At 43.3% G+C, this 26,613-nt stretch overlaps 1 protein-coding gene across 5 annotated transcripts in view; it reads left to right on the top strand.

The window, feature by feature from the left end:
• The window catches only part of Prkn (parkin RBR E3 ubiquitin protein ligase), a 1,215,323-nt gene that overhangs the window by 457,195 nt on the left and 731,515 nt on the right, over nucleotides 1-26,613 (top strand). For 3 of the 5 annotated variants that reach the window (XM_087584833.1, XM_087584818.1, NM_020093.1), the window contains 1 exon segment: nucleotides 2,623-2,744. Coding sequence is in view for 4 of the 5 variants with exons in the window: in XM_087584818.1 (XP_087440944.1) it covers nucleotides 2,623-2,744 (122 nt within the window). In the remaining variant the exon portion in view is untranslated. 5 annotated transcript variants of the gene reach the window in all.

The raw sequence follows: 26,613 nt of genomic DNA, 5'->3' as shown, positions 1-26,613 counted from the left end.
AATGATTATTTAGGCTTTAAGCCTATTATCCAAAGATATACTAAATATCACCCCCTCTCCTCCCAGTACACCCTCACACAGGTCCTTCCCCCATTACTCCTTCTCCTCTGAAAAGGGGAAGCCCCCACCCCACCCTTGGGTATCACCACCCACTGGCATATCATTGAAGGACAAAGTGCATCCTCTCCCACTGAGGCCAGACAAGGCAGCCCAGTTAGGGGAATGGGATCCACAGGCAGGCAACCCATTCGGGGACAGCCTCCGCTCCAGTTGCTGTTTCTTACATAGAACAGGACACGTTGTAAACATAAGCCGCTTCAGTTACTTTGACTATTGAAGGAGAGACCTAGGGATGAGGAAAGCATAAGGATATTTAAGGTCCCAAATGAAGTGGAAGCAGGAGAGCTCCATAGTGACTAGAGGTGTCGAGTTCCTAGTAAAGGCTTTTGAGGTCTTTCACAGAATAACTCTGAGTTCCAGCTGCAGGCTCATCAGTCAAGCCAAATGGGAACACAGCCCATGAAAGTGTGAGGCATTTACTGACATTCCTGCAGTGTACTCCAGGCCACAGCAGGACACAGAGGCATACCCACTGTAAAGCATGTCGCACTGCCCAAAAGGTAGGGAGGCCACTCTGAAAGGGGCTCTCATGATTCACCTGAAAGCCCAGCTGCTTGGCTGAACGAAGCCAACAGCTTGAAACGTGCTATGGCCCGCGTTGCACTGACCTTGGTCTCCCTTAGCCTGGCTATTAATCGGCTGGGTCTGCATGGCACAGTGTAATGGATTGCATGTCATCCTGCAGGATTCCAGGCCACCAAGGTGGCATGCAGCATTTTGTGACAGGCGTCTCAAGGACTTAGTGAAAGTTGAAGCATGCAGAGGTGGAAGGGGTTAGCCTCCTGCTGATGCATCATTATCAGAGACAATACCACAGACACCACTGTTGCTATAAGGGAAGAGAGGAGTCGCCAGTTCCCAGCAGGTCTTAATCTCCTCTACCCCCAGTGCCCTGACCCAGGCCCTGACTGACTCCCCTTTGGAAAGATTTTGCTTTCTTTCACTCATTTCTTCCTGTATCTTTTATTGTTTAAGCTTCACGTGTGGGTTATAAAAATTGTGAGACCCCATGTTTTCCCATTGCTGATAAGTGCTAACAGTGAGGAAACTTGAAATCCCTCCCGGGGTTCTTTAATGAGTTCTAACAGCAGTGAAATGGGGTTCTTAACACAGGTTAGAGCTGTCACGATTCCTGTGATCTTTTGACAGTCAATCATTTATTATGTTACAAACATTACTGTGACAAGGACTCATATCTCTGTGTTTCGCTTCTGACCCACATATGTTTCCTGTAACAATTATATTTGCCAATAACTATGCGATATTCACAACTAGGATATCTTGCCCGAGAAGGCACTAAAGTCACAGAGGGGTGTCAAAATAGATATTTCGCATCCACACAAACATGTATTTATAGTCTGTCTTGCCTTTCAAACTGACAGCTATGTACTCTTTGCTGAAGAGCAGCCGTTATAGGATGCATTGCACATGCATCAGAATGTTCCTCATTTTATCTTATATTTTAGAAAGTTCTGTCAGCTACAGAGTCAGCAAAGCTGAGTAAATAAACGGCAGGGACTTCTGCTGTCTGCTTCTTGTCTCTGTACTGTTTTTAGTCAGCTGTATGCATTTGGATGATCAAAACCTTTCACCCGTGACCACAAGGAATGTCTAGATGTTTCTGACACTATGATTAAAATTATAAACACGTGTGTCCCACCCCCAGCAACAATTAGAGCATGATCAAAGGAATTATTAAGTTAAGTTGGGAAAGTTAGGACTTTTAGAATACCCCAAGAGCTCCTAGTCAGTTCTTTTCAGACACAAAAGCATCAGATATCCACAAAATGTTACCTTATTTTAAGAACTGGCACTTTGAGAATATTGACACTCGAGAGAAATTATTTGATTAGACTGATCCCTTGGTGTTTACCCTTCACACTTGCGAATACTCCGTCAGAATGGCAGTTGTCCAGCCAGAGAAACTGTTCACAAAATGCAAAGCTTGCACTTCTGCACAGGCTGTGGGATCTGTTAGGCTCCATGGGATTCAGGACTCTTATTTTATATGTTACTGGGTTTGGGCAAATGTTCCCTAGGAACCCGGCAACTGTGGTCCCATCACTCACATCACGAGGGAAAGGCTGGCTTGGCCGTGCAGATATGATTCTAAGAGGAAAAGATCTTGAGTCTTTGCTGCTGTGTACAGAAGCATGAAATAGAATCCAGGGGCAGCGGCCTCTGCATTTTCCAGTCTCGGAATTGCCTGTCCCCTTCTCAGGCTTCAGCAGCGAGGAGGAAGGCATTTAATTTCCCGGTGCTGCAAACACTCCGGAGGCAGCCTGTTTACTTTGATGAGTAAGTTGCTTGGCTGTTGGCATGACAAGAAGAGGAGACTTTAACCCTTCTCAACATAAAACCATGTTTTCTAGATCGTTAGCTCCTCCTTGAAACGTTCACTCTTCTAATTCTATGCAGTTCGCCTCTAAGAGGCTTGTGTAGATGGTGTCTTGGCTCAGTGTGAACTAGCACTGATTGGTTACTGTGTCTTTTTTTTCCCAGAAGCTAAACCCACCTACCACAGCTTTTTTGTCTACTGCAAAGGCCCCTGCCACAAGGTCCAGCCTGGGAAACTCCGAGTTCAGTGCGGCACCTGCAGACAAGCAACCCTCACCTTGGCCCAGGTAAGGAAGCAGGAGCAGTGTCCTCAGGAGACTGCTCTTGCCCAGATTAATAAATGTCTTTGGGAGCCATCGTTCCCTGCTTCTGATTGAGTAGGACCACACAGAAAGGGAGATGCTATTCTGGGTGGCTGTGATGGCACGCAAATTTCATATCAAATGTAGCTTTCCTTCTGGGTTTTATTCTGCTCTGTAAGTTTCTCTGGTACACAGCCATGTCCTCCGCTACACACACACACACACACACACACACACACACACACACACACACACACTACACCATTTTTTTCTGGCTCAGATGTGCAGAAAGGCTTGGCCAAGGCCATCTGCAGCCATGATGGGTTCACACTGATGGGAGTATTTAACAGAAGAGACTATGATGTAACATCTTTGAGTACTGGAAATGTGTCACATTTGGATTTGTGCAGTGGCAATATGGCTGCAAGTGTCAGAATATACTAGAGGGCTCATCCAGGAACAGTGCACAGAGGTTGATCAATCAAGTTATAACTTACTGCTGATATAATAAATAATAATAATAATAATAATAATAATAATAATCAGGGCATTTGAAGAGCTTGGACATTTGCACTGAAAACAGTGGCCCCAAAACACGTTCTGCCACAGCCTTCTGCTTGTCTCCATACAGCCTAAGCACAGCAATGGTCTGGGGAAGAAACAATAATAATGCCAACACACTGCATGACCCATGATCATTCTCTGACACATAGATTCCACTGTTCATAAATAATGTTTGCTGGAACCTAGGCCACTTTCTCTGTACCTGTTGTCTACAGCTGTGTACATGGATGTAGGCAGGATGACCTCTACAGCCTGAATTTGCATCTGGAAGAAAAACATGCTGACCTTTGATATAAAACACAGGGGCAACTGTTGTATGGGTTCCATACTTCCTCAGTGGCATTGTCCATGGGAAGTGGAGGAAGCCCTGAATGTGTATAGTCCTGCATGAATGTGTGCTATTAACATGAGCTGGCTATGCCAAGAACCCCCTTAGACCCATGGGAAAATGGCAAAGCCTTTCCATAAGGAGCATTGGAAGAGTAAGACCTCTCTCTTGGTCCATATACGGATATTGATGGTGTGTACAGAAAATGGTGTTATCTCCCCCTGGATATTTATGTCCCGAAGACTCCCCCCCTACTGAGATTAACTAGACATCTTTCCTTGATTCAGTTGTGTACCACAACCCTGCCTCCTGATTATGTACACAATGACCTCCATGTTAGCTGTTCGATGTATGTTATAAACACAGAGAACTTCTGCAGTCCTGCGGCTTCCCCTTCAGAGAGCTTAGTCCACCCAATCTCAGCTTGTCCATGTGTCTGCGTGTGTCTGTATTTTGTCTCATCTTTACTCCCTCAATCCTCCAGTCAGCTCTGGGGAGCAGACTGTGATATGGATGTGGCCCTGGGCAGTAGCATTTGGGATGTCTGGTCACATAAAAGCACCAAGTTCAAGAGAGTCAGGTACTCAGCTATGGGTAAGTACCCCGAGTACCTGCTAAAGACCCCAGTGATGGGGGCCACTCAAAGCACACTGTGCAGACCATGGGGAGACAGGGCAAGGCCTTATCAGTGAGTATCCCGAGGATGTGTTTAACACCTCGAATGAAGGACAAACAATGGTCCATTGACTCAGACCTGTGATTCCGTTGTATCTGGGATGCTGTGCCTTTATGTAAATAATGAAATCCACGAAGAAGCCATATCACTTCATCTTGGAGCAATTGCATAGACTCTGCTTTAGAGATCTCGATGAACAGTGCTCCTGCCTGAGAGCATGCCGTGTGGCTCCAATAGAAGTGCCTCTTCTACCTGCTCCCCTTCTTCCTGTGCAATCCTGACGGCTCCCAGCTGCAGAGATGTCCTCACCTCCTGGTGAGTCTGGATTCAGGCAGCAGAGGCAGCAACTTAACTCTTTCCATGCACTGCATCATTTATTTCACAGCAAACTCTCAGGTAAGTGCTATTAGTAATCCCACTCTTGATTCCAGAAAGCCCAGTCTCAAAGGGACCCAGTCGCTCACCCATGAAGACCAGAGCTTGAGAACTGGGAGTTTGTACCAAGACTGTTTTGTCTAGACTGCTGTGTGTCACACACACACACACACACACACACACACACACACACACACACACACCACAGCAATCAGGGAGGTGATAAAACGTGAACTTAGGTCTGGGTGGTATGGGAGAGGAGGACCCGTAGAGAGATCTAGACTGTAGCATTACTTAATAGTCGGCAACTATGGCAGGGGACACGTTGTGGCTGAATGTCCTGTTTTGTTTGTAATCAATAAATATGTAATTTTGTGTGTAACTTGTCATTTGAAAGTGTGCTCTATGTGGGACAAACAGAGGACACAAATGAAACCCCCCACATTAACAACAGTAAATCCCTGCAGTGAGTGGGGCCAAGCAAAAGAGAGCATGGCAGACACGACATGGTGCGTTGGTGCAGGACGCTGACCAGAGCCTGGATGAATTAAGCAACCAGTAGCAGTCAGACACGCAGTATGGTGTTCAGCTGAAAACCAACCACAGAGCGAGAATGTACCCCTCCCTCTTTTGGAGCACACCCAGTTCCAGGTGTCAACTTGACAGCCTTCACTGGTACAGCATTGTGATTGTGTATCTTTGACTGTAGGGAAGCTATGTCAGTATAAAGAATGTCTAGGACAGTATTTAAAACACATCTCAACATATCACCCCCTAGTGCTGGTATTGCATCATGCTTCACATACTTACTTACCTACATGTGTATATGTGTACTTGCAAGTTGGTATGAGAACCCGGGCTTAAGCACACTCCTTCCAGAGAAGCAGACGCTCCCCCTACCTCTATCTCACTGGTTCAGCGGCAGCTGGGGTTCCTCCTGTGAGTGGCGGTCTATGCTGGCATCCCAGCACTCTGTTCTCCAGGACCATTCCTGGGGGCGATGGCACGTGAGTCCCACCTCACTTGCTGTCCCCGTCCCACCTCACCTGCTGTCCCCAGGACTGAGATTTCCCCCATTCTCACGACTGCTTTAGCTCTCCTTATGGTGCTGTCCATTCCACTGTGAGCTTTATGTGGTCAGGTGATCTGTCACTTTGTTTCTCACTTTATCCTGATCAGCTCGCCCTGTGTCTTAGCACAGCACAAAGCGGATAATGTTGAAGGTTGCATCCTTTTCTTTGCGATTCCACACACTGACTTCATAGAAACCCTATCAGTCTCTGGTGGTGATGTGCCTGCCATGGGCTTGTTAGTTTCCTTCTTGGGTTTTGCATTTGTAATTTTCTCTGATCTTTATGACACATTTACAGAGTAAGATTTCTCTAACAAAGAGACATCATGAGGTTAAGTGAGACCCCAGTGTCACACTGTTATCGAATACTGGAACTGGCAGTGAAAAACCTTCTCTGCTTTGCCCACAGTGCTGGCCTTTCCTAGGATAGACAGCTTCCTGTGCAAATGCAGCATCCGGCAATCTGTTGTTTAATCACTTCCTACATACTAAATTATCACTGAAAACGCCCGTGGAAAATACTCCCAAGGATTTAGAGAAAATGGAAACGGCCTAATTCAAAGATGATTCCTCTCCACCCATATCTCAGATGTAGTGTAACTGGTCCACAGCAAAGGAGATCGGATGCTTCTGTTTTGTGATTGGCAGACACTGGAACTGCTCCTTAGCCTACAAGCTCCACGGTGGCCCCGATGGAGCAGGTGCTGTATTGTGCCAAGGAAGATGACTTCTAATAAACCATCGTCACCTATTAGGTTTTTCTTTATCCAATTCTTTATAAAACTCAGCAGCTTATACAATGTTTTCTGTTTCTGAAAGTAAGAGAACGTGAGATCCTATGCAAGTGACTAATTGCAATAAATTAGCGTGTGGTTCATTTAAGAATATCTGGGGAGGAATTTTTTAGGGGAGAAAAAACTGATTCATCTTAGCCACCCGAGTTACTTTTGAGTATATGATCTCATTTCTCTTGTCTAGAGAACTCTGTCTGCAAAGAGCTGTGCGTCACCTCTACGTAGTCTGTTGTTACTAGAGACTCATTAGCAGTGCTAGTGTCTCCTCAAGTCTACTTCTGTTGGGCACACAGCAGCCCTGAGCCATACACATTTAATATGCTGCCCCTAATAGACTGACAAAGAAGATGAACATTAGCCATTTCTGTCCTGAAGGGAAATTGGAGTCCCAGGTTTTGACATGACCTTGCGAGTGAGTTGAGAATCAACTCACACACCAGGTTCTCTGCCATTTCCAAATCAAAATATCCTTTTCATTTCACGGTGACCTTGACCAGAGTTTCAACTAGATGGAGATATCCTTTAGAAATGTGAGTACTGGCTGGAAAATAGTGCGCACAGCTGATTGGAAAAACATGGCAGGCATTCAATTTTTCAACTACTCCTTCAAAGATTACCCACTTGGGGCCATGCTGGAATGAGACAGGGGTGAGCCCGGCAGGGGTGGCTCTGAGCCTTGCGATTGTTTCTGATTGTATTTTTGAGCAGTTAAATAGGTAATTTAAAGTGACTCTTGGCACTGACTCAAAGATTTCCCTAGGACCTGATGGTGCCAACCAAAGCATTCTCGGGGACATTATGACCTTTAACACCTTGCCTGGACTGGCGACTTCAGTTAAGAGTAGCCGCTGATGGAGGGAACTCTGTTGCTCTGAAGGATGCTCTACTCCCTGCGGGCTGTGTGTCACTAATCCTGATGCATCCTCTTTCCTTTGTGCGTGAAGTACCACATCCACTACCACTGTCACTCTCAATACTTCCCACATTCCTCAAGAAAAAGGCAATGTACGATGGGAAGGACTGACTTATCTCATTAGAGTTAAGCATCAAGTACACAAAAGTCAAGTCATTCTCTCCAATAATACTTGGGGGATGGGGTAAATGCAGCCATGAGCAGAGAGAGAGTTCATGGTGCCCATGGTGCCTTGGAATAGCTGCCTCCGAGCAAAGCCCACTCAAACCTTAGTTTCTGATTAAAGCCACACATGGAAAATCTCTCCAGCCCCCACTCCAGGTTGCCAAGTTGCCAGCATTATCCACCACTCGGATCTCTTTGTTTGCACTCAGTTTGTTAGTTTTAAAATTAATCAGAAGCCAGGAGATTACTACAGCCAGGAAGTTTGGATAATATTTCCCCCACAATCACTATAATTACTTTATCTCAAAAAGAACTTTATCTTTGCCACCCTAATGAGATAGTCTGCCTCAGAATAGCATTAACGCTAAAAGGTTTCTGATGAGAAATGGTGCAATAAATAGAGTAAGATGTAAAGTGCCCGGCATGATGGATTTTGTTTAAAATTGGTTTATAGATTAGGCAAAATTTATGTGAGGAAATTTATTAAGAAATATAGTTTAAATGTATAATCACTCTTAAACTTAATATTTGCTACAGATTAATTGTTGGTCAGGAGTCTACTTGCCTGGGAAGCTGCACACATCTTTGTAAAGAATTATAGGCTGGGTTTATATCTAAGCTCACTTTCTTTTCAAGCGTCAACATCAGAAGTCATTGCCCCAGGATGCAATTCTCTTGTTATGTTGGTGTCAGGCATGTCTGAGGTTCTAGAGTGCAAAAAGGACACCTACCACATACTTCCTGAAGTCCTTTTCATGCGTGTTATGTGCACCTGAGTGGCAACTGTGCCTGCATTCCCATTTGCTCAGTGCTTGCCAAGAGGCCTACATAGAAGAGCTCTTTGTGTGGATTCATCTCCTGGCATCCAAGCATCCAAGCAGTGAACACATGCAGCTCATGTGTCTGCAGAGCAGAGACCAGGCAGTGCTGGGCTCACCTCAGCCTCTCAGCCTGAGCTTCCCTCATTGCCTCAGAGCGCTTCTGCCCTCTGGCTTTTGCTGCTCAGCTTGTTTAGTGGTGCTCTCCATGGTGCTGATATGCTCTATTTAGGGGCATCTTGAAGAAACAGTGAAAGAGAAAAGAACACATGGTGGCCCAGGAGCTCCAAAGAGCTCAGAGCACATTGCTTCTGGTGTATACACGTACACATGCACATACACATATGCATACTCAAATGAATCATATACATACACATACACATACATATACACATACACGTACACATACACATGCACATACACATACACATGCATATACACATGCACATACACATATGCATCATATACATACACATATACATACATATACATGTGTGTGTTATATAATCAAGTAGCCTGTGGATACATTACTGTATTAGGAAAAGTAGCGATTTGAAAAAAAAAATCAGCTTTTGGTGAGTCACAGCACCCTAGAAGAGCCAGTTCCCACAAATGGTCACAGTGCACACACATAAAGGACATGACTGGTTAGTGTGCTGAACATCTTGAGTTCCCAGGATGCTTGGGCTTGTTTTAATGACTCTTAATAGGCTATCCAATGACTAGCTGTTTTTCTGGTGGGAAAGACTGAGGTGCAAGGAGCATAGAGGGGACAGGGCCCAGGGCAGCTGAGAGAGAAGGATGGGAAAGCAGAAACCTCACCCAAATCTAAGGAGCAAGATGGGCAAAACTGGAGCCACTGCCCACATTCTCTGGGAAAGAGCATCACACTGCTCTGACACCAAGGGCCCTCCCTATGGGACACAAGGGGTCATTTATATTTGAAACCAGACAAGCTAAGAGTAGTTTGTAGTACACCTCCCAAATTGAATGGACTATAAACTATGCTAATTGCTGCAATTTAAAAGATGCTCTGGAATTCAGATTGAATCCAGCACCCTCAACTTTGTCCAGGACAGTAGTTCTAGGACAGCACTTCCCTCTTAACTGAGACATTTGCATGCTGATCCAGACGCTGGAAGAGGGGAGGGGCTGCCATTGACCTCGCAGGAAGGTGCACAGGTGGGTCAAACTAACAAAGGGAAAGGCTGACTGGCATAGGTAGAGCTGGGTATGGGGATGTGGTGGGGGAGAGGTTTAAGCATAACCTGGGACCACCCACTAGCCTGTGATACCTTGGGTAGAAGGAATCAGCCCCATCCTGGAGCTGCAGTGATACCTTTAGTGTAATAGATGAAAGGGTGCTTCAAAGAACCCTCGACTACTCTTAACCAAAGGACCCATCCTCAGAAAGACATAATGAAAAGTAGAAAAATTAGGAGGATGCTACAGACTAAAAAGAAATTATTTCTCTTTTCTTGTAATATCATCAGTAGGGACATTTAGCAGAATGTATAAGAGAAGAAATGTAAAATATACAGCTGCCTATTTTAACAAGTAAAATATTATTTATAAATTAAAGCAAAATTAAGAAATCAGTGAAATGTTACTAGCTGAGCTATGGGCAGTTGTCGTAAATGGCCCTTGTCTCCCCTCTGTTGCCTAGATCCTTTCATCGGCAGCCTTGTCTATGCCCAATTGTCACAGCTAAAAATTCTTATGTCTCATCGTTAAGTGATTTCAGTTAATCCAATTCCGCAGAAATGATGTCAACATTTCTAATTCATTAAATGTTTAATCCGAGTAATTATTTTCGTGTGGACTCCAATAGCAGTTGCCATTCACTGCTTGTTTTGTTTTGTAGCGTGTTGTTTTTATGAGGCCTTTCAGACAAAAGAACTGGTCGCCCCTCCTCCTCCTCCCCTCCCTCTCCTCCTCTTCCTGCTCCTGGGCTTTTGTATGAGTTTACTTTTGCAGCTCTAAGAAAAGGAAAGAGTAAAAGAACATCATCCTTGTAGAAGCAAATAGCCCCAGCACATTGAAATCTTCCCCCAAACCAAAGACTTGGCTGGCATAGAACCTTTAGGCAGATGCTCACAGAGCCTGCCTCTGGGCCCCACTCTTCTGACCCATGTTGCTAGTGAAATCCTCCAAACTGTAACCATGGAATTTGAATAATTAATTCTGAAAACACATATATATATATATATATATATATATATATATATATACACACATACATGCATATATATATATGGTTAGTTTATGTCTATGACTTATTGCCTACCAATAAACCAGAACTGGAACTCTGATTTTTACCTGCGTCTGTCAGTTGCTCTGTTTAATTAATTCTTTTTCTCACCTGAGATTCCCATTTGCCAATCACTTTCACAATGAGGGACCTAATGTCTATGCTATTTGCTTTTGAGTTAAAACATATTAAAAGTTATATATAATCTATCAGTTAGCAGTGACACACAGTTATTAATCTATTGAATTAGAAGTTAGTTGGGTTACTTAGAATTTTATTCCATATACAGTAGTATACATCCATGACAGGAATATTTACTGAACCACCTAGACTGTTTTCACAGGTCACAACCTAAGGATATGTCTAAAATGTAAAGGAACAGGCAGAGTTTTCTGAAGTAAAACATCCAGGTAGTGTATTTTAAATTGCAGCTGTGTGTGCTTTTTAAAAGCCCTGCTGCTTTATTTACTGGTTCAAATGCTGTCTACTGGCATTAGTAGAATAACAACAGAGGTGATCCCAGGGTCACTACTGTCCTCTCAAGCACCAGCTGGACTATTTTTAAATGTCTTTCATACCTTTGGGTATTGTGGTATCAAGTCTGCATATGGGGTAGGGAAAGCAATTCTCTTTTATGTAAAATAATGGCGACAATAATTCTTAAAAACCTTCAAGTAGGTTCCTTCTATACATTTTACTGTTCATAGATGAGTTACATGGCCACTGAAAGTTATCAATAACATTAGAAACCAAATGTCTGCCAAAGAGAACTAGAGAACCTTTTCATGGCCTAGACTGATCACAATTATTCTCCTTGTTTGGAACCGTAAGTTCCCAGTCAAAACATAGAGAGCATCTTTAACAAGGTATGATGTGCTGGGTAGCAGTGATTAGTGGCAGCCATGTTTGTGTGGCTATTGGGTGGGGATGACTAGTGACAGCCATGTTTGTGAATTCATAATTGTTTCAGATAACAGTCATAGACTCACCACTTCAATTACTGAGTGGACATTTTCCTTTCATCTGCCATATTAGTATAAAGATTTTTAATCTGGCAATTTGTCCAGATTTGAAATTGCTTTGCTATGTGAAATGCAGCTTTTCTTCCAGTGGTTGACTCTGTTTACATACAGTGGTGACTACCTGTTCTTCTACAGATGAAGTTGACGGGTTATCCATTTTCTCTCTTAGAAGCTTTATCAAGAACCGGGGAAATACGAAATAGATCTATAGCGCAGTGGGTTAATTTCTTTGTTCTTTGCTTAAGAAGTAAATTACTTCAAAACCTCACTGGGGAAACATAAACAGAATTTAGCAGTCTTGTCTCAGGCCATAGTAGATCTTTTGTCAATGTTTTGTTAAGAAAAAAAAGCCAAAGGTATTACCCCCCAGTAATAAACTGTGGGAGATTTGGGGGTCACATTGAAAATGTTATCCCTGAGTTAAGCAGGGCATTCAGCTCAGGACTGAGATCTGTCTGAGCATTATTTTACAGAAGCCTTTGTACTTATGCATGCATGCCTTTTCCGCCTGGGAATATCAAGCTACCTGCATAAATGTATCATTAACGCCAGATGGGAAATGGAGAGGTTAATTGACTTTACTCGGGTCACACAGTGAGAAGGAAACCAAACTGAGAACAAATTCTGGGGAACTGAAACTTAGGTCTGCACCCAAAACACCTGCATTGAGTTACATGAGTTTTCTTACCAGGGCATGGGGAGAGCTGAGACGTAACTCTGCAGCGTCTTCCTGAAGACTCAGTCTTATCTGGCTGGACTTCCTGAAGCAGGGACAGGATAAGAGGTGAAACGTGGAGATCTCCTTTAGCGCAGTGAGAGAAGGCTTGTGTACTTAGAGAAATAAAATCGCGAGAAGGGGGAACAGTCAGAGATTAGGAATTTTTAAATGACTAGCCAGCCAAGTCACTCTGTTTTAATGTGTCATAGCAATGAAACCAGAACCTTTGACATTAACCTGCCAGCAAAGGCCACACGCATCTCTGAATACCATTAACATCCTCCCGTCATGCACTGGAGTGTTTCAACGAAGGGCTCCCTCAAACAGTATCAAATAATTACATTTCTGGCTAGCATCAGAGTCACTCTCCATTTTTTTTCTGCACTATAAATCATCAGTTGGCAGGAAGAATTTCATATTCATCTAGAAAGCCATTCTAATAACTGTGTACTGACCTACTTGCCTATGAAGTGACCTGCAATTAAAATAATCAGGCATGGCCAGAATTGAAAACTGGCATCAACAATTTAGAGACAGACAACTCTCCCTTCCCCATGATAGGCTAAAAACTTGAAAAACCAGGCCACTATTTAAAGTAGTTTTGACGTACACAAGCGTCATGTAGCCTAATTGTACAGTGTTGCTGTAAGCAGATAAACTGTGCATAAATCCGTGCAGTGGGAATGAGGTGCAAGCTCATGAGATGAATAGAGTGTGACCAAAAACCTAAAACAGACCTTGCTCCTCGGGTACCCCTCCATTCGCTCATCGTAAGATTCAGTTCCAAATGTGTGGGAGCCTATGTTACCTGCCTCTGTTCTGCATATAGTACAGAACATACAGTCATGATAGGTAGTCCGTAAAGAATTGACCAATGGCTTCATGGTCACTGCTTGCCTTGGCTTACCAATAGTCTCTGATCAGAAATGGTTTTTGTAATTCTCCAATCTAAATCCCTAGTCCTGAGAGTGTTTGGGTCATAGTTTTGCCAACTGGCCTTATGATAGAGAACTCTCACCTCTTCATCAACCCCCTAGGCTTTCACTGTTCTCCATAGCAACCCCTAGGCTTTCTCTGTCTCTCCCTGTGCTTTCAAGAACATGGGCAGAATGGAGCATGATCTTGGCATAGTTCATGCACATTTCCCCCCTGGGAGCACTCAATATGTCTTTTGTGTAGATGAACTCTGGGAACACAGCCTGAACTCAGCATGCAGGTCCTAATCGTGTATCTCACCTCTCCGAGCTTCTAGGATATTTCCCAAAGCAGATCTGAGCTCAAGGACCAGGCTTGGTATGTCTGCCCTATAACAGCTGTGTCATGCTCTCTCGTGATTCCAATATGTTTTTCCCTTTTGATTTAAAATGCAGTGCTGTCCTATTGTGGGATATAGATAACCACAGAAAAGAAGTTTGTCCCCAGAATCCCCATGCCTTTTCTCTAAGCCATCTCTAGTAAGGCAATTTTTATACACACTGGTTGGTGAGGGTTTTAGAATTTGCACCCTGTCCCTGGCAAGCTGTGTAAGAGAATTATCTGCACATTTCCCTGGCTTTTGCTATGATCTTAAAATTGCTCTAAAAATTCAAGTCTATTCCAAATTACAGAGCGTGTTTCAGATTTCTGATTTGCATATAGAATCTAGACTTCCTTCGCTTGTTAATATCTATTGCATTTGGTGCTCCAATTGAAACTTAAAATGTAACAATATGTTATCAAAGCTAAGTCTGTAGATCATTTAAGAGTTAAGGGATATTTTTCTTCTCAACATCTTTGTTGATATGCTAATCATGTGAATTTGGAACGATGGGCATCGTGGTGGCCATTCTATTACCTGAGAAAAGTATATGTGATTCTAAGATGAGCGAGGCTTCCTAGAAGGGTATCATTATCCATAGCATGCCACATTTCTTATGCTCCCTGAGGCATTTAGAATATTTTAGATGTGCAGGATCACTGCTGTCCTTTCCGTATAAGATGTTCTTCTATTTCCTTTGATTTATGTTTTGGAGCTCCCATCTTTGCTGGGGCCATGGATGCCACTGACATGTTCTTTGCTTAATGTCATGTTATAGCTGTTCCAACCATCTATTAAATTCCATCTCAGAGTACGGAGATAATAAAAGCTGAAAATGAGCTGAAATGTTGGACCTCCAATAACGCAGAGCTGCTGTCCTTTAGACTAAGTTATATGAATAGTCTTTCCTGGGGATGAAAGGCTTTTCAACTATCTTATCACGAAGGACACAGGGAATACTGGGCTCTGACTATCCTAACATGAGGGCGCTCCCCTTCCTATTGTTTGCTTAGGAGACAAAGAAAACTTTTCATAGCGATTTGGATATGTTTTAATTTAGACCAGTATGTTCAGCTGTGAAGTTTTATTTCTTTTACTTAGAAACCTATAACTTTCAAGAAGTGACTGATGATGAATTGATCTTGATACTTAGTTCTTTACCTAATTCCAGAGTGTCACATTTTTAAATTACCCAGAACAACTCAAAATTTAGTGAGCCGTTGTTTTCAAATGAGGGTGTAATATATTGAGCCTGGAAAATTTGGATGGCCTCAGAAAAAAAATCTATAACACTGGAAAATATGGTTTAGGTGAAATATATGTTAAATTAATATCACGAATTGAGGAAAATGCCATTTATATGTTCAGAAGCAGAGCCCAATACGGGTCTTTACAACAAAACCAATTTCACCTCTATTGAATGAGGTTGTGATAAGGCCAGGAAGAGCAGAAGACCTAGATGAACAACGTTGCTTTTTTAATCATAAGCTTATGTGTAAAGTTCTAAAATAAATGTTTCGTTTAGGAGACAGAACTGATGCCATTAGCAAATGGGGAAAATTGGTTTTCTTCCAGTTTCTTGGAGAGTTATGGATGAATCCTGCTCAGATCCATCAATTCTGAATCTCTACAGCACTTAACAACCTGTGGGGGTGGGGTCAGGATGAGTGAAGGGAGGCAGAAAATGAGACGCGCTCAAAGCAGGAGATTCCCAAAGACAGCATGGGCGAGATGTAGCTCGTCTGTTTATCCCTTTCCTGGGTAAAGCTAGTGTTTTCCATCAGTATATTTTGGTGTTGAGTGTTTGGTCTGACTGGTTAGAAGGATAAAGCAGAAAGTCTTAGGGGCAGGCATTAATTAGTACAACTTGCTGCATGGCTGAGCTGTCCAGGATGGCAGCCACTAACCACACACAGGTCCTAAGATTTTAATACATTAGAACTAAAGAAAAAAATGTCTGCTCCCCAGTCACTGCAGTGGTAGGTTACAGTTCCATAGAATCTTGTGAATAGTGGTTAGTGCATTAATTATCCCATGCCCAGCATCATGGAAAACACGGTAGGATTTCATAGGATTAGGGACACTGGCTTGATCTGTTGGCTATACCTATCTGAATTTTATTAATTCTAAGTGTCTTTTCTTAACACTAAGCAGAAAGAAGACTAGGAAAAGAAAAGAGGTAGTGACTTGACCACTACAAAAATGAAGGGTATGGTGATGCTGGAGGTGGGGGTACACAATGCACATTTGCCCTCACTGTTTCCTAATAGAAGTAGAGACTTACCATAGCTGAGCAGAAATAGCATCGAAGTAGCAAGAATCCTTCACTGGCCAGCTTCCCTGTGCTGCCTACGAGGAGAGTCTTTCCACCAGGCATGCCAAGACATGTGCACATCCCCTGAGTTGCCTCATACAACCATGGCCCGTACACACCTCCTGTGAGCCATGACCTGTTCAGGCAAAGACTGTGATGAAGTAATATAGGAATAGAGGGATAAAGCACACACGAGTATCTCCAGACACATGCAAACAGTGGATGTACCGGGACCATGACTGGCACAAAGAGGCTCACTGGGAGGCAGTGTCTTCAAGGATTAGGAAATATTTGGTGATGTCCTTCTATGGCTTACCAGGTTCCAGAAAATGTCCCAAACCTTGCAGGGTGACAGAGGCAACATAAAAACTTTTAGCACAGATGATGCATTATAAGCAATGTCCCAGAGCATGAAAGTGGTGGTACATCAAGAGAAAAAAATACTGGACCACGAAGGCAACAGGTGGTTTGGGAGCCCTGCTGTGGGATCTCAGTGTTCCATTTTTCTGTCAACTACAATGTTGATTTCTTCAACAAAGGCAGGAAGCATGGAATCAGTCACCTCATTACATACATTGTGCTGGTTTTGGAAGTTCTTGACTCCTGATGTTCAAGTTGAGATATAAGAAAACAGCCACGTATTCCAATATTCAGACTTCTAAGGTTTAAATGTGTGTTCTGGTGAGAAAAATAAACTGTGCCTTTTCCTTCCTCATTGCCCCTCCTTCCTCTCCTCTTCCCTGCTTTCCCCCAATAAACCCTCTTCTCCTTGAAAAAAACAAGAAATCCTTCCATACTATTTACAAGCCCTTCAGTCTTCCAGAGAAGCTGTAGTACCCCAGTTACCCCAGTTCTTGCTGGAACAGATGCCGTTGCGATTTTAAGTCTAGTACCTGAACTCTGAGCTTCTTCACTCTCTAAAGACTACAGCTTAGTATATTTGCAACAATCAACCAGGATTGCATCTCATGAATACAGCAAGTAACAGCTCTACGCTGCCCTGGTGCAGGATAGAAACCACTGGGTGGGAAGAAAATAGGGAAGGATGACACATCTTGCATGTGGCGCCTTCCTTTCTAACTCAGATATCAGTAAGACTGGACAAATGATGATAAGTTAGGAAGTTGAACCATTGGAGTCATTTGTTCATATTCTAGAATAGATGTCCCGTATCTGACTCCTCACCAAAACTGAAAATGTATCTCTAGGATTATGATATCATAACCACGTTCTCTCACTGGATATGTGGCCTTGGGGTGAGACCACTGACTTTCTGGGCCTCTCCTCAGCTTTAGAACGTGGGTGTTCTGTTCCAGCGCTATAGGCTCTCCTACCGCTGAGCTCATGTGCCTGTGCACTTCTCTTTTGCACAGGGACGCCAAAACATGCCGAGTAACATGCTGGGTTGGGGAGCGTAAATAACAGACCACCAGGGTAGTCTGCTCCTGACCCAGTATCTAGAGATGGCTCAGTGGACTGTAGTTCGCTTTCTTCCTAAGCTGTAGTTGTCACTGTTATTCTGAAGCCTTGGAAGAACCAGGCTGGATTATGGGATTTGTTTATAATATACTCTCGCCACCAGCCCAAGCTTGAGCCTCTTCCTGTTTCTTCCTTTATCACTTCGTCCTTCATTTTCTGCCTAACTTCCTCCACCCCATTATATTCAAGAAGCGTTGAAACGCTACCGTGTGTGAAAATCCAATATCCTTTGCGGAGCCTGAGAGCGACTCAGCTGCTGTCCCCACCCCACCTATGCTAAGATCCAGCGTCCATTTGTTTGGGTTTGAAAAAGAAATACTGTTTGATATTAGAAATGTCGATAAAGGAGGAGAGTGGTTTCTCTGACTCATGTTCTTAATCCCATGTCTACCTTTGCTACACTGACTGCAAAACTCAGAAACAAAGGCAGGTCCCACCTCTAACAAGAACACAAACATCTGGGACTTGACCTGGGGTAGGAAAGCCTCCCGGTGCTAAACTTCCTCAGTCTTTTCCTTCATCTGTACCCTAACAGGTCTCACTGAGGCACTGTGTCAGAGGTGGACCTTGGTTCTTTCTATCAAGCCAAGTATAAAGAGACAAACAAGCTTTACATAGTTGAAGATTTTCTTGGCCTAAACATATTCCCATCTGCTGGTGAGACCTGAATGCTGTTGGCTAGAATGAATATAGACCACTTTGCCTCTTAGCTGACATCCTTCTGTTTGTTTGTTTGTTTGTTTGTTTGTTTGTTTGGGTCACTGTGGCTGTACTTAATGTCTGAGGAATGAGCCAGTGAACTGACTCATGCTAATGAAGGAAGGGGAGGCTGATGCTCCAAGCTACACAAAATGCTGGCTCACTCACCCAGCAGAGCTAATTCTAGAATTATGCTGAGAAGGGCAGTTGAGCTAGTGCCCCTGCTTTAAAGTTTTGCAAACCAGTTGACTAGAAGGAAATGAAAAGATCCTACACTATTGACTCAGTGTTGAGGAGAGAGGAGAGGCCTCACTCCTCAAACTGGGGTGTGAGGAGGAGCTCCTTTCTCCAGTTTGACTGGCTCACCTCTTTTGTTCAAGGGACTTCACTCCAGGCCTGCAGCATAAGCAACTAAGTATTCGTAGTTCAAAGGCTTCTCAAAGCTTTAGGCACAGAGAAAATATTACTTGAGGAGAACTTGATGATTGCACTGACAGTACTCTGTATCCCTGTCACTTTCTTGGCATAGCTTCAAATTCCCAGAAGCCACCACAAGGACAACTCTTCAAACACACGTGTAATGAATGCCATACAGCCTGCACTCTTACCCAGCATCCATTCTCCATCTCTCTCTCTCTCTCTCTCTCTCTCTCTCTCTCTCTCTCTCTCTCTCTCTATCTGTCTCTCTCTCTCTCTCCTTCCCTCCCTCCCTCCCTACCCCCACCCACACATCTGTGACAAGAGAAACTCTGCCTCCTCACCAGAAAGCATCTTGACACAGAACCTAAAGAACAAGAAAGGCAAGACCCAAATGGAAGTGGGCCAGCGGGATTCTGCAGTTGGTTCTGTGGAGAGCAAGACTATTGTAGCCCAGAGCCCTGTCCTCTGTTCCCTCCGGCATCACTTCACTAATTCATCCCACACACACATTAATTGCAGCCATAGGATGCGCACAGTGGTCTAAACTAAAACCAGAGATCAGAAAGGACAGCATTCAGCAGACAAAGTGGAGTATGTTCATTCTGGTTGACATGTGGCACTGGACTCACTGCTTCATGGTTTATAACATTGGAGCACCATGTGAAGGAGAGAGCACTCCCCCCTTGCTGTGCACTCAAACTCAATAAGGGCCAATGCCATCCTTAGTGATAAGTTAGAGGGCCCCACCATGTCTGATTGCTTTTCTGATTAATTTACAGCACCAGACAGGGACCCTCACCTTACAGCCTAATAATGTTTTTACCTAGTACCTTATGTAACTGTCTTCTAGACAGACCTTTATCCCTGCCAGAAAGTTCTGTCTTAGACTCCTCTATTCATTACCCATTCTCTGATTTCTATCACAAAGATTCCTTCTGTTTCGAAAGACCACTTTTCCCATGTCCCCAGAGGAATGGAAGCAAGCATAGCACGTCCTTTGCATAAGCTGGAGAGGATTCCCACATGTCAGAAACAAGTTGCTCAGTGCAGGTTGAAATCTAGACAGAGGCACGAAGCCCACCTGTTGTGCCCAGAGAGGCTAGAAAGCTGTCCGGGGCAGCAACACAAAACCTGACCAGCAAAGACGGTCATTTCAAATGGACTGTGGTGGTATCCACTGGGCCACAGTCATAGTTAGCAGAAAGCAATGTGGATGAAGGTTGTGTAGCTCTGTGGAACCAACACCCAGGCTTCCTTCAGACTAAGTACCTTGGGTAGGCAAGGAAACCAATCCCTGACAAAACCCGGGTCTTCACTTTTCCCAGTGATGTACTAAAAGGCTAATATAGGTTATTTTGAACACAAACACGTCCACCTCAAGCACTTTGCCAGAACATGACAATATTATGCTTATTATAACTGTGCAATGCATCCACTTAGTGAGAAGGTTGACCATGGAAATCCGAGGGCTAGCAACTTACCTCCAGGCCTTCAGGGGGATCATGTCCCCAGGAACCATCAACCCAAGTCAGGGCTGGCCTATCAAACTCAAATTTTCCCACTCATGGTCAGACAAAAGGTACTACCAAACTCACAACATCCTTTATAAAAACCAGTGGGTAGCAATTTTACCCCACAGTTGAGGAGGCCAGAGAAACTTGTAGGAGAATGTCTCTGTAGCAGAAGTAGAACTCACCTTTCTTGGACTCATTCTCGGCAGTGAACAGTTTACAGAAGGCCCTGAAGGACAGTGGGACCACTTGTTTTTCCCCAAGGGCCTCTGTGATGTGACAACTCTAATTCTTCAGTCCTGAATGGCCTGGCAGAAACTTTTTGGTCTAGTTGACTGAGGCCATCTGAGCCTTTCCTCCAGTGTTAGAATGCCTTGTGGGCCTAAGAGCAAACAAGAGCTAAAAGTCAGTGTGGCACTCTCTGGCATTTGCTTCAGAGCTTTGAAGGCATATCACCGAGTGGCCTCATCCCATAAGCTGACCATGGTCAAAGTGAAGAACACACATAGCATCAGTTAATTGTGGTGATGACTTGAGGGCTGGGTGACAGCGTAGGGAGGTTCGGGGGACGGAGGTGTGCAGCCCAAGGCAGAGCACCTCACATTTGAATCTGGCAGCTGTCACTGAGATTCAAATGTCCCAGTTCAAAGAATTCTCTTTAATTTGTTTTTTCATTATTAAATATATATGCAAACTTCTGTCTTCTTTGTGTTCTTGGCAAAGTTGGAAGGCACAGAGAGTGGGCCTGCCTATCAGCGTTGCTTAATTAGATCAAAGTTCTTTCAGAAGGTGGGCCATTTCTCTCCCCTCCACCTCTGATTAGCACTGGGTAGAAACATTGAGTTCTTTTGAAAGTGTATTTTTAAAGGAAGAAAATAAGTATAATTACTCCAGTGAATTTTAACAGTGAAAGCAACTTTCAAGTTGAATTTTATTTGACAAATAATGCAATGTATCTCCAGTGTATGAAGCTTCTCGAACATATGAAAAGTCTGAGGCACAGACCATTAATTCAATCATTGCTTTTTTTTCTGAAGGTAGTTCACTTTGGCAGTTATATCAAAGGTAATTCTTATAGTTCTAAGGTTTAATATTTATGGTCATATAGTATTGTATACTCTGTTACAATTTAAATATTTCCTTTTTGATGCACTGAAAATGTGCATGTCATTCCCAGGGGCATGGCATCATAGAATGTATGGGTATGACAACAAACAATATTCCAATCATAAGGTTGTATGTGTAGTCATTAAGTTATTGTGTGTGCAGGTATTTGTGTATGTATGTGCCTCCTTACGTCTCTGCCCTTCCTTTATGACACATGTGTTTGATTCCTAACTGTGGGACCCTGTTTCCTGCAAATAGCTCTTTCCTTGCACTTCAGGTAGATTTAAAGCTGTAATATTTTATATTTTAATGTATATTGCAAAACAGTGTTTCAAAGGACTGTTATCATTCCTTTTGATTACAATGCATGAAAGTGGGTGTTTTCTCACTCAGCCAAATACAAATGAACTACTCTTGTAATCTTAGTCTTGTTTCATTTGTTTATTGAGACTTTGATGACCAATAGTGACTGTTGTCTGCTGTGGGAGCTGCTTCTGTGTTTCCCAGTCTGCCAGCTTCCGAGTTCTGCTGCTGTGATGGCACTGGTTATCAAAACACACACATTTAAGGTAGCTCAGTGCCAGCACCTCTCTCTTTTCTTCTATTTTGGTTGCCAAAATCTCACCAACCTCTAGATTTTGCATCTATTTGGTACCCATGGTTTTCCTTTTAGTTTACCGTACTTAAAACATTCATTTGTCCAGATATTTTCTTTATATAGGTATAAAAAAGGGTCTTACATTTCCTTCTTTTATTACATGACCGTCTGTGAGTTTTTATTATTTACCACACATTCCTTTCTTCCAATATTTCAAACAAGAATGTCATTCAAAATAAAGACAGATGTATTTCATGATTTATTTGCTGGTTCCCCCAAAAGGTACAATTAGTTTGTAAAAGCCACTGCTATTCTGAGCTCTGTGACCGAGGACTGTCTGAGTACACGAAGGAATGAGTGCAGACTCATCTGGCTCACCTTTCCATGCTTCTTTCTTGCCCTTCAAGGGCATTTATGCTTTTGCTAGGTCTTTGATGCTACTCATCCAATCTGCTCTCCTCCAAATAATACAGGGAGGAGGGTTAACTCTTACAGTGCTCAGAGGCTTAGTCATATGCCGCAAGCTCCATGCTCCATGAGAGTGCTGGATTTGATTGACAGAGGCAGTTGCAGTGGTATGTTCATCTTAAAGGATTCCTCTCTCAGCAAACTGCAGAATAATATAATACAGGTAACCTTCACTAATAGCTAAGCAGACATCCATCAATAAATGTGACTGATGGAGAGCGCACAACTTGACTACAATGTCTATGGTAGACGAAAGATGTGTGTATGTAGTCCAGTGCCAGGGAGAGGAGAGAGCAGCAATATTGCCATACTAACCTGGTTTAACAAATAGAAAAGGAACTCACACAAAGATACTAAGGAAAAAATGGGTGCTATTTTGATATCTTAATTTTAAAGCTTTCATTTATCAATTGCAGAAATTGATAGAAGAGAAATTCATAATGAGGGGACAATACAGGTATTTGGAAAGACTCAGCACATGAGCTGTTGGAAATGTTGCATGACCAGAGTCATGTCTGGTGACCTTCCTCAATCCTTTCATGGTTTTCACAGATCCAGGAACGAAACCTTACAGCTTCAGCAGTATATCACAGGACCTGTGTCCTCAGTCCCCAAATTTCTACATCTCCTCCACACCAACTGGTGGTCTGAGTTCCAAACACAGTTCCCATGAAGCTCTGTGGGTCACAGGTTATCGATGTGACAAACTATTTAAATGGACAGTCCACCAGTACTGAGCGAATTATACATACCCCAGAGGTGTGCTCTCTACAACTGTCTGTGAAGAGTCTATCTTTCCTGAGAGACACAGCCAGAATACAGCAAATACAGAGGCGAATGCCAGCAGCAAACCACTGAACTGAGAATAGGAGCCCCATTGAAGGAATCAGAGAAAGAACTGGAAGAGCTTGAAGGGGCTCGAGACCCCTTATGAACAACAATGCCAAGCAACCAGAGCTTCCAGGGACTAAGCCACTATCTAAAGACTATACATGGACTGACCCTGGACTCTGACCTCATAGGTAGCAATGAATATCCTAGTAAAATCACCAGTGGAAGGGGAAGCCCTTGGTCCTGCTAAGACTGAACCCCCAGTGAACGTGATTGTTGGGGGGAGGATGGGGAGGGGAACACTCAAAAAGAAGGGGAGGGGGAAGGATTAGGGGGATGTTTGCCCGGAAACCGGGAAAGGGAAAAAAAAAGAAGAGTCTATCTTCTTTGGTAGGCTTGTATGTGGCTGCGAGGTCTCTGTCTCAGCTCAATACAATGGACTTGTATCATACCCCACATTCTGTGCCCACTCAGTATCTGTCATTATGTGTAACAAAGGAAGTAAAACAAGCTACCTGTTGCTGTGACTTTTAAATTATTGTGGAATAGAATATATTGTATGGCTATATCACTAGAGGGATATTAATAGACACATAATGCACATCAATAATTAGTCTGAGGGTTATGAGATGGATGCAGAGAAGAGACTAACGGTTGCTTTGTCTTGACATAGAGGGAAAGACACCAAACAGGTGAAGTTTGAAGATAAAGTCATCGGAGTATGCTGAAGGACTTAAAGTAAGATGTTATGAAAAGAATGAATACAAAGACGATCCCAAAGATGTATAGTTTTATTATTAAGTAACCATTTCTCTCATGAGACTGAGTAAATATATAAGTTTACCAAAAAGAAGTTATTTGTCCATCTATAGATGCCAAGAACATATACTATTATAACCCCCTTTAGGAGACCAGTAGATTTCCAGCCTGTCAGTGTGTCTGTCATATCTAAATAGGTTTCAAATCACCAGAATATATGACTTCAATGCTATGAACCGGCTATAAACTAGAAGTAGGAATTAGAGTTTTGATGAAATACTTCAGATTTATGGCATGTGTCATTAGGTGACCAGATCTTTGTGAATTGTTCTGGTTTATCTCCCATAAGACCCAGTTCTTCCCACCTAATTCTTCATGCATCCAGGACCCAGTGTCCAGGTGTTACAATTTTCAGCTTCCTTCTGGAATGAGAATCTTGAACGGCCGAGTCTACAGCATGGCTGTGAGTGGGAACTATGACCTCCACAGTAGCATGAGCAAAGAACGTTGTTCCCCAGGTGTGATATTTGCTGTGGTTATTGCTGTCCCGTATTCTGAGTCTCCATTTCTGTTATCTCCAGGATGCTGTGGGATCTCAACATCCCCCTGGAGTATTTCTTGATGCTTCATTAGAGGCACTGCCTTCCATCGTGCTCAGTCTATAGCATCCAGTGAAATGGCCAGATTTTGGATGCTCTTCCTTGAGAATCACGTGCCCATGCTTGAGTCTGTCTCACTTTCTGAGATTCCTCTCTAAGAATTCCCAGCCATGCTGTTGGATGTCTTGTCTTTCTGTTCCTCTTTCTCTTAACCTTCACACACCTTCTCTATTAAACCTTCTCTATTAAACATTAATTGTCCTTCATAAAGCAATGAAAAATAAAAGTTTTAACAGATAAGCATTGTTGTGGTTCCCATTAATATGAGCAAGTTTATAGTTTTTAAAATACAGGCAAACCCTTAGAGTTTTGTAAATAAGCAGCTGGCAAAAGCTTGATATGAATAAGCAGGATTCAAGGTGTGTGGTAGTTAGCATACAGAGCATGTATGTGATCTTTGCTCAGAGGGTGGTGGAACAAGTAGTGTGTGCATAATGTCCATAGGACACATGACCCCTGACAACACTACCCTGGTTCTTAAGGAAACACTATGTGTCAGCACGTCACAGTCAGAAAAACCTAATATGGCCACCTGTTGATGATGCCTCTTCTGTACCTGTGAGTACTTTGTCCAGAAGCCACTATCTGGTTGACTGTGCCCCTATGTCTCCCATGAAAGTGAGTGTGTCTTGTGGTTCCAGGAGACCTGCCTGGACACTCACTGTTGCGAATCTATCTTGTCTTCATCACCTCCTCTAAGCAGGACAACCAATGACAATAAGAGGGACGGAGGGATGGGGAGGAATAGAGAGAGAAAATGAGCCAGATGATAGAGATACAGAGACAGAAAGAGACAGAGAGATAGAAACATGTAGAGAGAGACAGAGACACAGTGAGTCATACACACAAACACAGAGAAAGAGAGAGACAGAGAAGCACAGAGAGACACAGACACGGATGAGACAGAAACATGGTGACACAGACACAGAGACATACACAGAATGACAGAGACACACACACATACATAGAGAGGAGAGAGAGAGAGAGAGAGAGAGAGAGAGAGAGAGAGAGAGAGAGAGAGAGAGAGGCATAGCACATAGCATGGCTGAGAATTTCGATGCTATGGTGTCTCTTCATCTTAACTATACCTTCTCCTAAATGGCTTATACTTTCCTCTTCTGTTTTGTCTTGTTTCTCAAACCATGTTTTCTAATTTGTTTTAAAGTTATATGATCTAAACATTTTAATTTAACCCTGTCTTTCTGCTCTGTGACCTCTGGAGCAGTTTGCCTGGGATAGACCTGTAGGACATCATTGTACCGGATGACTTCCACATTCACATGAGAGACTGAGTCTCTCTCTGTGTGGAAGATCCATTTGTAAAGCACAGAGTGGGTGGGGCTGTGCTTACTACGAATAGGACCATCTGAGTGTGACATAAACAAGGGCAAAAGGCAGGGAGTTGCAAACCTAACCAGACATGAAAGTGAGAAACAGGCCTGGAGCAAGGACACAGCATGGGCCAGCCTGGTGGGAACCCAGCATATTGTATGGGTCAGGCTGGCATGAAGCCACCATCGGCAGTGATCTGGATAAAGGAGGTGCTGAAGCCAGCTAACCCAAGGACCCCAGGATGACTTTACACTGCCTAGCTTTCATATTACTGGAAGGACTGCATTTAACCCCAGCATGGTGGCATCTAGAAAGAGAGATGTGGGTTAAATGAAATAGAATATAAGGTCTATTCTCTTGCACCCTCTGAGCCAGAGGCAAGACAGTTGCTCATGGGCTGTGGGGGCAGGGAAGGGCAGGCTTCAGGGGATTCGGCTGACTGACTTCCAGTCGGAGAGTAAATGTTATTTAATTTCTGTTTGCTTACGGAAAAGGAATGAAGTATCCAGCAGCTCTGCATAGTAAATATGAGAGCGCCAGCTTCCCGGCACCTGTTTGTCCTGGAAGGAAATCATTACTTATATAACCTATCGCCCTTCTCCAGTGTGTTGAAACTGTATCACCCCAGCAGTTTACCTTTGCAGCACATAGAAGCTGCACTTTTAAAAGGGAACCTGATTTGTC

The sequence above is a fragment of the Rattus norvegicus genome, chromosome 1, assembly GCF_021556685.1.
Source record: "Rattus norvegicus strain SHRSP/BbbUtx chromosome 1, alternate assembly SHRSP_T2T, whole genome shotgun sequence".
In the NCBI taxonomy this organism is placed as follows: Eukaryota; Metazoa; Chordata; class Mammalia; order Rodentia; family Muridae; genus Rattus; species Rattus norvegicus.
This window is presented reverse-complemented; position numbering and strand designations above follow the sequence as displayed.